The sequence below is a fragment of the Amblyomma maculatum genome, chromosome 2, assembly GCF_055883805.1.
Source record: "Amblyomma maculatum isolate TAMU_Amacu chromosome 2, ASM5588380v1, whole genome shotgun sequence".
Taxonomy (NCBI): Eukaryota; Metazoa; Arthropoda; class Arachnida; order Ixodida; family Ixodidae; genus Amblyomma; species Amblyomma maculatum.
Window position 1 is genome coordinate 176,769,441 of NC_139345.1, and position 12,218 is coordinate 176,781,658.

At 46.7% G+C, this 12,218-nt stretch overlaps 1 protein-coding gene across 2 annotated transcripts in view; it reads right to left on the reverse strand.

Moving 5' to 3' along the window:
• Nucleotides 1-12,218, reverse strand: part of lt (vacuolar protein sorting-associated protein light) — a 101,239-nt gene that overhangs the window by 52,672 nt on the left and 36,349 nt on the right. For both annotated transcript variants that reach the window (XM_084595538.1, XM_084595537.1), the window contains exons 9-11: nt 10,141-10,292; nt 6,183-6,283; nt 3,666-3,786 (exon numbers count right to left, since the gene is read on the reverse strand). In XM_084595538.1, coding sequence (XP_084451664.1) covers nt 3,666-3,786; nt 6,183-6,283; nt 10,141-10,292 — 374 coding nt within the window. The remainder of the gene's footprint in view (nt 1-3,665; nt 3,787-6,182; nt 6,284-10,140; nt 10,293-12,218) is intronic.

Sequence of the window (12,218 nt, forward strand, 5' to 3'; positions counted from 1 at the left end):
GGCAGGGAGCAAACTTATGGCTGATTGCACAAGCCTGGTTCGATTTATCACGCCGCGCTTGGGGCGGGCGTAGTCCACTGCCACAAAATAATTGGAAAGTGTGATAGCTAAATGCTGTTTGAAGCGAAAAATGCTAAAAGCCGGTGTCATGATCGCAGCAGACCGCATGCTTTCGTTGACTCATACATGCAAGAAACGACTCCCGCAAAAAAAAAACAAGAAAAAAACTGCCGCTTCTTAACTTCCCGCAGCCGCCATATCTTACGCTACGCCGCGCGTACAGCACAACGATAAGAATGAACGACTCTCGCAAAAAAAAGAGAGAGAGAGAGAGATCTGCCGCTAATTGGCGCCATACCCATTTTAGCCGCGGCGCGCAGAGGGTTCGCAACACGCGCTGGAGACAGCGTGTTATGTCTGAAAAGGGGCTGAGCTGTCTTGGTGCAAGCGTAGCGCGTGCTACTGATAACGAAGGTCGGAAGAGAGGAAGGGGTGAGAGAGCTCGGCAAAGGAATGGTCACACCCTTGAGCTTCGCTCTATAGCGTTTTTCCCCTCTCGTTCCCACCGGCTCTCCCTAGTTCATTCACGCACACGGCTTGCAAACGTCACGTACTGGCGCGCGGGAAACGATAACGCAGATGCGCGCGCCTTTGAGGAATGGGCGCGGCGCTGCCCTAGACCAGCCGTCGCCGAACTGTCCCCTCTCATTCCTTCCGAGCGTGGCTTGAAAACATCACGTGGCAAACGGCCGAGGGTGATGCGATCGTTTTTGGGGAAGGCACACTTTCCAGTGCGTAGTGCGGAGTTCGATATATCGAACGACCGGTGAAATTTAGTTCGATATATGACGCGGCTTTCCTATACTTTTACATGGGATTTTCAAGGGGATGTTCTGTCAGTTCGATACAACCAAAATTCTATATATCCGGGTTCGATATATCCGGGTTTGACTGTAAATGCTTCACAGGTAAATTTGTCACAAGCAAATATTATTGATATTACAGTAGAATCTCAGTGATACGAAATTCAAAGGGAGACGAAAATTTTCGTATCACCCGAAATTTCGTATCACCAAAAAACGAGCGAAATCCGTTTTCAAGCCTTCCAACAGGTACGAAATATTTATTTTCGTTGAAAGAAATCGCGTATATCCTTCTGCACCTTTTTTTCTGCGAGATCTGATAACAGAGAGTTTTGAAAACTGAAAAATTGGGCCGCTGTCTTCTCCCGCACAGACTCGGAGGTCACGGCGCCCCGCAGAACATCGATGGCATGCATCGTTTCTGCTGCCGTCGGCGGTGGGTCATCAACGCTTTGGTCGTCGTCATCTTTGTCACTGCATGGAATGCCAGGCTGTGATGACGCTTCCTCCGCAATATCTTCAACCGTGCGGAGACCACAGGTGGCGAGGTTGTCGTCCGTGGTGACGAAGTCGTCGACGCAACAGTCGACGTCAAGTTGATTCCAGACATCGGTGGGAATCGGGTCTGGCACTTGCGAGGCAGTAGCCACAGCGGATTTGAAAACCTCACACTTCGTGAAACAACTGGCGATGGTCGTAAGAACGACGCGATCCCAGGCAATTGCAAGAAAATGCACAGCGTCCAGAAAAGTGATCTGGAGATTTGCGTCCTTCCTTTCAATCTTTGCGAGGAGCAACAAAGCTTTAAAATGGTGCTTAACATTCCTTATAATCCCAGCATCCAGTGGTTGCAAATGACTTGTTGCGTTTGGGGGCAGGAACACCACCTTAACACTCTGTAGTGTCATTTGTTTTGGATGGGCGGTGCACTGGTCCAGCAGCAAAGCTATTTTTCTGTTGTGACAAGACATCTTGCGGTCGAGGTACGTGACGAATTCCATAAACAAAGAAGACGTCATCCATGCCTTTTTGTTCGCCTTGTAGACGCAGAGCAATCGACCGGCTGCCTTAAAGCATCGGGGCTTTTGATATTTGCCAATGACTGTCAGTGGCATCTTTTCCGATCCGTCGACGTTGCAACAAAACAAAACTGTAATGCGCTGTTTGCTCTTTTGTCCGCCCCTGCTTCATCTACATTAAAAACATCACGTGCCTCATATCCCGCTATGTAAGATGGCAGTGTGGTTATTGTCCAGTCTTCCACGGCGGAGGCATCGACCTTTTTTCCTTCGTCACAAACGGTCTTGTATGAAAGATTATGACGCACCTTGAACCGGTGAATCCATCCACCGGAAGCCTGAAAGTCATCAATTCCAAGTGTGAGTGCGATGTCCGCTGCCTTCTCACGAAGCACTTTTCCGTCGATGTTGACGCCGGCCGCGGTGACCTCTCTGAACCACGTTAGAAGAACCTCTTCCAACTTCACATGGTGGGCAGTTTTGGCTTCTTTAGAATTCATCGCGAAGTGCTGCACATTCTGCATAATTTGATCGCGCTGACCAACGATCGTTGACAACATTGACAGCGGCAGGCCTAGCTCCTTGGCCATGTCAGTGCGCCTTTTCTTGGGCTCTTTGTCCACATTATTTAAAATTTCCAATTTGTCTTTAAAGGTCACCGCCTTTCTCTTCCGTGACATTGCAGTATGATGTATCTTTTCGCGTTGCCGAGATGATCACAAAACGACGCGCTATCAATGCGTTGTCAGCCTCAACAAACGAGAAAACGAAGCAACGTGTTGCCGCTTCAGCGGAGACTCCGGAAAGTGGAAGAGCGTGGCCTGCGGGGCGGCGGAGAAATGTGGAGACGGCCGCTAGGCCGTGCGCACAACACCAATAGCAGAAAGCAACAACGAGATAAAAAAAAAAACAATGCGGGGGGGAGGGGAGAGAAAGAGAGAGAGCGGGAGGGGGGGGGCGAGATATCGCCGCCGCCTTCGCCAACTTCGCTGCTGCCGCGGGTTGCCAAGTCGGTTTTTTCCCGCTGTATTTTTTTTTTCTTCTTTCGCATGCGTGTGCGTGATCCGTGCTATCAGTGCTGCGCCGCTGCGCACGCTTTTCTCGCTGTGAGTGTGTGCATGGGCCTCGACCGGTCGTGATACCGAAGTTCGTATCACCCGTAGCGAAAAGAAAAAGTGTTCGGAACATCCGATTTTTTGCCCACTGAACGCAATGCAATTCGGCCAGGGAAATTTATGAATTCGTATCACACCGAATTTCGTATCACCGAGATTCTACTGTATAAGGCCTTTAAATGATGCACCCAAGATCTCTGCAAAATACACGTTTGCCTCACTGAGTTGCCAGAGCTGCAATGAAAATGATTTCACAAATGTCAGCACCCATGAAATGACCGAACTCCACAGCTCATGCTGGATGCTTCTTTGCGAAAATGATGACAAATGTCACATGCCTCTAAAGCAATTAAATATATGTTTTTGCGTAATGGCCTTTTATTTCTTCACAACAATTCTCAACAAACATTTGATTGTGCCAGCTCAAAGCCCACATAAACACATTAACAAAGCCTGTAAACTTCCATGGCAAAAGCAGAACTTCACTACTTGAGGGTCACAGGTAGAATCAGTGGCAGCGTTGCTTCTTCAAATGCCATTCTCCCAACCCTCAAGTACCTGTGCCTCGGTTGTAGCACCGTCTCAACAACAATCTATAGCCTCAGCCGGCCAAACTGGGCCCCATGGCTAGTCTTGGGGCGTTCGCAATGACGTCAGAACACACTCACCGAGGCAGTAGTCACTGGCACGGTACGCCCGGAAGCCTCGCACGGACAGGATATCGCTGGAGTTCTCCACACAGTCGTTGAGGTGGGGTTCCATGACACGCATCTGCGGCCTGCTGCCTTCCTGCACACCAAAGAAGACAGCTGTGGGCTCCAACACAGAATTCCCCACAGAGTTAACAGAAGTGATGGTTCGACTCTCAATGGTAACATGCTGGTAACACTCCCTTACACAACGGCAATACCAAAGTCTGCACCCGGTCCTTGGCCCATATAGAAGGCTGTTAGGGCTCCTTGATGGACAAAGATTTGAGATCCCTTGCCTAAAGTATTCATGTTCGTAAATTCAGATGCAACTGGGCTCAAACTGGCTGATCTGCATGACCTTCTGAATAGGGGCTGTGAAGAGATATGACTGGCAAGGTAAGCGTGTATTCCTCCCCTCACATTCCTCAGCGGCTTGGTGCCCATGGATCTCCGAAAGCGGCTTCACAGGACCTCCGTCACTGGGCTGAGAAAGAGCCTGGCCGCAAAGTTGAATTTCTTTAGCCTACTCAGTGATAATGGTTATCTGTTGTACATTAGCTGTGCACCATTTCAGACAGTGACAGTCACTGATCCTATGATCCTATTAACAGTCATCTGTGGGTCACCTTCCATGAAAGCCAGCGCATAGCCCTGCTCTGCTCACGGGTGTGGAAGCTGGGAAGGAATGAATGGGAATTCTCAGTGCTACCGGGCTTTGCACTTCAAGGGAACCGGGCAAAGCACACTGGAAGCTGGAAGGAGAAGTTGCGCAGCCTTGATTCTAGCAGAGGTGGTGTTCGCAGGCATCATGCAAGGTCACAAATTGTTACACAGAACGCATATACAGCTCAGCTCTTGCTGAATTTAGTGCATTGTGAGACAGTGCATAAGTCAGTTTGTCTATTTTAGAGGAGCTTCCCATTGTTCCACTAAAGATGTACACTTCCTTCACTTCTGTCAGTGTGACTTTTCGGTTCCTCTAAAGCACAGAAAACTTGTGCTCACAAGCGTCAGTCACTTTCTTGCAGGGGGCCCCTTTGTGTAAGATGACACCGCATGTGATGAAGCGCAACATCTGTTGCACTGGCCTATGAAAATGGCCACCCGGGCATTTGTACCACGGTGGAGCAATTTTCTGCTTCGACTGCATTGACAGTGTGCGCAGTATAAAACTGGTAGCAGAAAACAGGGCAAGCTGGTCGCCACCCAAGAATAGAGGCACATTCCAGAGATAAATAAACTAGGACAGAAAGACAGAAATAAAGGCTGCTCCAGGATTTGCATCATCCGTGTCTTTCCATTCTTATCAATTTACAGCTGGAAGATGCCTCCAATCTTGAACCACAGTAAAGCATTTCACACAACTACAGAAAAACTTTCACTGCCACACAGCTTTAATCAAAACAGGAAGTGAGTGCCCACTTTTTCCCCAAATAAATTTACAACTATAAATACAATTGCCAGATTTCTGGGGCAGTTTTTTTCGTTAATTCGACTTTTTCATAATGTGGACAAATATTTCTACTCTAATTGCTTGAAATGTTTTTAATGATGTTTAACATCAGCCCAAACATCCTCTCATTTCTCTTCCTGCGAAGCCATCATGAAACAGTAAACCTGCCTTGTACTTGTCCGAAAGTGCTCCACAATCACAATGCAGTAAGTGTCACTTCTGAGAGCACAATATTAATTAATTGCACATCTCTGAGTACATTTGCTTTGCAGTCGTCTAGCCTTTGCTGAAAACATAGCGCTCTTTTCACTTTGTCATTGTTTTTTGCCCTGAAGCTCAGTTCTTTTGCTTTGCTTGCTCGTAATAGGCCTATCACAGCAGCTGTTATCCTTGTCCATTCATGCATACTATGATCCCTTTATATATTTCTGTAAGTGTTTCTTTGCCTAATTCCTGCAACAGACTCGTACATGAGGCTAGCAGTATGTACCATCGTGCGCAAAAGTGAGGAGACCACAACTTTGGCGGCCGGAGCGGCTGCGGGGACGCACCGCGTCACTGCTATCTCTCGCGGCTCGCTCGCTTCGAGAGTGCCCGGCGTGACGCAACTTTCCCTTGCTCTCGGGCTGGCGCTTATCATGCCACACTAGAAGTTTGTCAGTCAAGATAAGCGCCAGACCGAGAGTGAGGGAAACTCTTGCGTTACGACGGGTACTCTTGCAGCGAGTGAGCCGCGCGAGATAGCAGCAACGCAGTGCGTCCCTGCAGCCGCTCCGGCCGCCGAAGCCGTGGTCTCCCCACTTTTGCGCACGATAGTACATACTAAATAAACAAATAAATGAAATGCACACCTCCTGAATAGGGGCTTCAAAGAGACAACGCGGACTCAGAATGGCTGTTGGCAGCTTTTTCTCTCCGCTCTTTGGCCGTCACATGAATGATGCCATGCCGTGCCTCTGCTGTCCCCTTTCCCTATGGTCTCTGTGTGGGTCTTCAGCAAGAAGAACCCTGACACTCGCAAGAAGAACCCTGACACTCACGGCCGAGTCGTCGTTGTTTTTCAGCACGGTGAGGGCCACCAGGCTTCCCAAGCAGAGTGGTGCCAGGCCGCACACGTAGTAGTCGGCCGTAAACATGGCCACTGCACCACAATGGCAGGGATTATAGCGCCACGGTCAGTCTATGCCAGCTGTTCCACTACTAAGCAAACAAACCAAATGCTGACAAAATTGCTTGAAAAGCTGATATAAAAATACTGCTGTGGCACACACCGAAAGGCATTAAAGTCAACTGGGTTCACAACAATTACACAGTTACACAATTCTCACAACAAGGTATTATGAAATAGTGCAATACAAAAGGAAAAGGTGAACAAGGTAAGAAAGCTCACCCAAAGAAATATTTGTGATGCCACAAGTGTTTGCATACTACAGTAAAATAACTCAATTATGACTCTGTCATTTAGCAACACTCCTCACGACCTTTCCAGTATAAGAGTGATTAAAAGACTAAATGCAACATTAAAAAGGTGGATACTTCCATTTTACTTGATGCATGTTGAGATTTTTTTTTTCTTCTGACACTATAGTGTTGACAAAAAAAAAACGCTGCTCTTTTTCACAAGTGTTGTGTTGTCTGCTGATATGCAGTACGTACTGCTGCTGCTGGTTCTGCTACATGCATTAGTGCTTGATCGTAGGAACAGCCGTAAAAGATATGTTTTTAATATTATTTATTATTATGATAGTCATGTCGCCATAAAAATATGGGGGGGGGGGGGGGGGATGAGAGGTATTGTAGTGAGGAGACCTGTTAGAACAAGGGCTCCCAAACCAAAGTTTCTGGCTCTGGTGTCACAGAACCGAAAAACTCTGAAACAGTCCGTAAGCAGGACAACCCCTATGCTCCTCTTTACTGTCCTTTTCCATCTAACCTGTTTACTTGTATATTTAATGACATCATTCACCTGTAAAATACATTTGGTGATGCTGGTTGAGGCAATGAAGCATTGTTGATGTGCTGCTCAAAGTTCAGCTGTAAGCCAAATAAGTAGCTGTGCTTCATGCACCAAAGTTATACCCACAGTTCGTGAGCTGTACCATAAAGGAACTCTTTGGGCTAGCTCATTAGCCTGCTCTGAAATTTCCGGACCCAGTGTGGTGTTCTTGATATTGCACAGTGCGAGACCCGTCCCTTGTCCCTGCTGTTGCAGTCCATGTTCCAGCACAAATCTGTGGTTGAAGAACAGTGCAAGGCTTTTCTTGTCATTGGGGCCAGCATAACGTGCTGATATTATTCCGCTCTTATCAACCACCACAGTCCAGGCCAGTGACAGAGGTAATTTGAATGAATTTGATTTCTCATTTATTATCCACCAAAAATGCTTCCTGAAGTCTGCCACTTGCTTACCACGGCCATACAAATCGTTCAGTATGAATGGTGGCGTGAAATACTCCCTTCTGAGTGATTCAAGTCATTTCTGGAGAAGTAACACCATTCAGAGTACTTAAAAAAAGACTCTACATCACTAGAATCAGTCTTTTCTTCGGCCATAAGAAGAATTCACATGAAACCTGTCAACATGAAGCAATCACCGCAGGCGCACCATCCAAGGTGGCATCCTCGTCGTACACCAATCTGACCCAGCAACAATGGCGCTCTTGAGATTTCGCAGCATCAACACTCTACTTTGTAAGTGCGAGCAATGGCTTCATGAGAAAAAATTATGTCCGTTCGTTGGCTTTTAGCTCAGACGAAAATGGACTGCTCTGCCCATTGAGGAGTGTGGACAGGTGCTCCTAACTTTCATTTCAACCGTTGCTGACCAAACAATTGGCTTTGCAGGACTTTCTGAACAATTCAGTGCCACCAGCCCTGTAGTGGACATGGATTTCTGCACGACGACCTAAGACCGGCCTTGTCATTGCACTGCAAAAGTCTGCAATAAGTTTCTGCCCCTCTCACACCTTGCAACTAGAGAAATTAAATCACTGCTTATTGCTTGTCCCCCGTGCAAACGGCTAGAGGGGCAAACACATTTACAGAGCAATAGCCGGAAGGTAAGTAATGTAATCAAGCTTTCAATAATGCACAGATAATTACAAGCATAGAAATTCGACACAAGCATAAGCAGGAAGCCACCACACTATTGTCTGCACATGCACATGTCGCAGCGTTAGAGAAACATGCAGGAAGCGGCGAGAAGGTGGCTGCATAGCAAACCTTCTTTTCAGAAGGAATACTCTAGCTTGCAGCCTGATGAACCAAGTGCACTGGACAGGTGGAAAACTATGTAGAGAAATCATGCTTGCGTACGTTGCACACCTGCATTTGTGCAAATAAATCATCGTACAAAAGGTGCAATAATTTTTTATGTCTCTTAACATTAGTTGCACTATGATGTGCAGCATTAACAAAAGTTAATTTCTTCCTTGCAAAAAAAAGTTTTGCAGACACTACCCTGAAATTGCCTGCTTCTAAATGGTAAGGAAAGAGTTAATCTTTTCAGTGGCTGCCGACTATTTCGAATCAAAGGAAATACCTTCCTGCATAGATAGTACAATTTCGTTGATAATCAAATGCAAAACAACAACAGTTAATATTTCGTAGTTACAAAAAAAAATTCTGGAAGAAGACTCACAATGGATGGATATTAAAAGATCATAATGACACCGTTAGTCAAGTAAGCAACAGATCGAGGAATCTCCGAGTTTTGAAGGCGCATAGAACGCTTAGGAATGAAAGAAAAAGAAAAGAGTAATTATTACTGGCACTAAGCTCTGCACGAGCCGGGCAAAGCATGTGTTACCAAGCTCCCCATGTTGAGAAATATTTTTTACTGTGCTCCCCAGTTAACATAAAGAAGTGACCATTTATGATATATATAACAATGTCAAATTTCCTCAAAACAAGGAAATCCCCACTATGCTAGGTTAAATGCATTCCAAGCAAAAGAGACTGCAAGTCTGCTGCATGTGCTATAGACTTTTTTCCAGCCGCAGCCAGGCTGAGTACGCTTGGCAGACAGGGCCATCGAGGATTCTTTGCGTCTTTTTTGCGAAAATTCAATTAACAATTGTGGGGTGGGCTTATTTTGCAGGCAGTAGTCAAGAGCAGCACTGCCTTCACCTAGCCAGTGCAGAGAGGAGACCCTAACACGTAGCACTTGATCTGTTTAATCCTTCCTTGACAAAAAGATGTCACTGGACCTGACCAAGTCCTCTCGCTGAAGGCCTTCGCTAGCAGGTACAACACATGCATTTGTGAAGTAGATCACAAGTAGCAAACTCTTTCCCCATGGCTGGCACAAGTGGCGGCCTAGAAGGCTTGGCGCAAGCGCGGGCCTTTACTGGAAAAAGGTCCACTGTGGGATGCTGCATTTTAAAGGGTAAAGATAAAAGCCTTGACATGGCACCCATGGTGTGGTGCACTATGTAAAGCAAGAAATGTGCTATGTGCGTAAGCATGCAAGAGCCAAGTGCTGGCAGCATGCGGTAAATGCACAAAGCTGATCAACAGAGATAAAAAAGGCAAAGACGGAGATTTGGTGTGGATGGCATGTGAGGTAGCACTGATACAACTGGCCAGAAGCATGCTCAGTGCTTGGTGTACAATTTCAAGAAAAGTAACTGCAAGCGTGTGCTGTATATGTGGTGCCTTCACTCTTTGCAGAAGTTTAGAGCAATCGTAACTGGTGTTTAAAATGCAGCAGGGGTGGTTCTAGGTGGTTCTGCTTCGCTTGGGGGAGGCACAGAGACTCCATCCCCAGTGCCACCAGGTACACACAGGTTTACCAGTGGGCGCCAACTTTCACTCAGCTTCATGCTTCGGATGTCTGGAGTGCAATGCTCAGGAAACAACTGAACCTACCTGACACCGTCCAAAGCAAAGTTTCTCAAGCTGCCTTCATTTATATCATCGCCACTGCAATTAAAACGAATCCCTCCTAACAGTCAGGCAACCCACTTGTTTGCTCCCAAGGCAGAATACTGGACATACCAATCTCGACATAGTTGCTGGCCCCACCCTGTGGCTGGGGGTCTGGTTGCCGCTGGCGCACGCAACACACCTTGACGCTGTCGGCCCAGCCCACCAGCAAGCATCGTTCATCGCGCCACGTCAGCACGCACCGGTGGAGCTCTGGTTTCACACTGCACAGAGTGAGGTCCCAAGCAGATGAACTCTGTCCATTTGCCACATCGCCACAGTGAGCTCCCCAATTGCAAAGGAACTGGAAGCAGAAGTATGCGCATCAACTGCTACGGGTGAAATGGCATGAACTACCTATCAGCTCGGCATGGTGGAGAGGAGTGTGCACCACAGACATTGAAAAGACTGCTGGCCCTGTTCCCACTTCCGACAGGCTAGATTTTGAGCTTTTTCAACTTTGATACGAAGCCGTTTCAAGGATAAACAGCAACAAACATGTGAAGATATTTGACTGCACTGTGCGCCAGGAAGAACTTGAAGCCTAATTGATATACTGAGATGCGCAAGTTTCGGATAACAAGGGTTCACCACATATGTTGCAGGCCTTAAAGCAAGCACTGACAACATACACTCTGCATTCACATGTTTGATTGTGAAGGGTGCAACATTTATCCAAAGCTGATAAAAGTCAGTGGCTATCAGAATCTCTCAGGGTATGGTCAATTCCAAGTGATGCTTCAAGTATTTAGGATGCCAAACTTCGGAGTCTACTTCCATAACACCCTCAACTGTGACCTGAATTTTGTGGACAAAGCAAACTCTGGTGAAACTACGACGTTTCCTGTGATGTTGCTGCTGCTGTTGCATACACTAGGAAGAATGGCGGAATGATGGGAGCTGGATTATGAAAACCATCTAAATTATTCTGAAAGACACCATCTGGTGATGAACTTGTGCTAGTGGTCTAACGCTGTCACTCCTCCAAGCATCCCCTGCAGCAAGGCATCGCATGAAATGCAACAGCTGTGCAGCAACACACTAGCACCTCTCCCGGGGGGAATCTGTATGCTGGCACCTTTCTGAAGCAATGCAGTAGGACCCCAATGCTACGGTCTTCCTGGCTGCTACGGTTTTGTGAATTACATTTCCACTAAGGCAGTGTTCCTGCATGCTATGCCGGAAATTTCACTTAACAGCAGGTGTTTTCCCCTGTGCTGGCACTTTGACTCTCTATGTTCAGTGCAGCGGAATGATGCTGACAGGACAGCCAGAGTGGGACCAGAGACTCCATCAGCATTGGGCAGGCTTCTGGAGTGAAAGCTGATGCAACTTTGGGTGCATTTCCATCCCTGCTGTGATGTGAGTGCGGACAACCGAAAGCACAAGGACAAAACTATGCCACGACAGAGGCTGCACGAGCAGCATTGTGTGAGATATATGATGACAATGATTTATTTTATCGGCACAATGGCAGCTTTGCCCAAAGAGCACCCCAGAACAAGGTGCGTTTTGTTTGGACCATTTGACCCTCACTTTTTCTCCAATGGAGTTGAGCACGAGGCCAGGGGAAAGCTTTCACCCTGTGCGGGATGCAGCAGAGAGAGAGGGTTGCCATCAAGGCACAGTTTTTTGTTATCTGCACTTTACTTGTTATCTGTCACTTGACAATGCAATTGCTAAGTTTTCACTGATGAGGATAATGTACAGTTAAAACAGCTGCCATGACAACAGTGTCCGCTTTCATCCAACTTCCTCCGCTTCCTTCCCTTTTGCTGCTGCCTCCATTCCCCCAATGGTTGCTCGCGAAGAGCCTGTGCATGCTGCTTACAACATTCAGTGCAGGCGAAAAATCCACAAAGTTTTCGAATTTAAGAGGAGCATGCCACCCTTGCTAGAAGCAAGAAAAGAAGAAAAAAAACTGCACAGATCTATCCCTATTTTTTCATATGCTTATGAGAGCTATGTTTCACAGCTGGAACCTTTTTTTCTCAATTTTGTAAAAGGCACAGCAGCTAAGCAGGGGTGCGCAAATATTCTAAATTTCAAATATGAATCGAATGTGTTTGTTATTCGATTCCTATCCTCATTAAAAAAGATTATTTTGAATATTTAAAACTTACTGAATACATCTAAATTTTCACTGTACT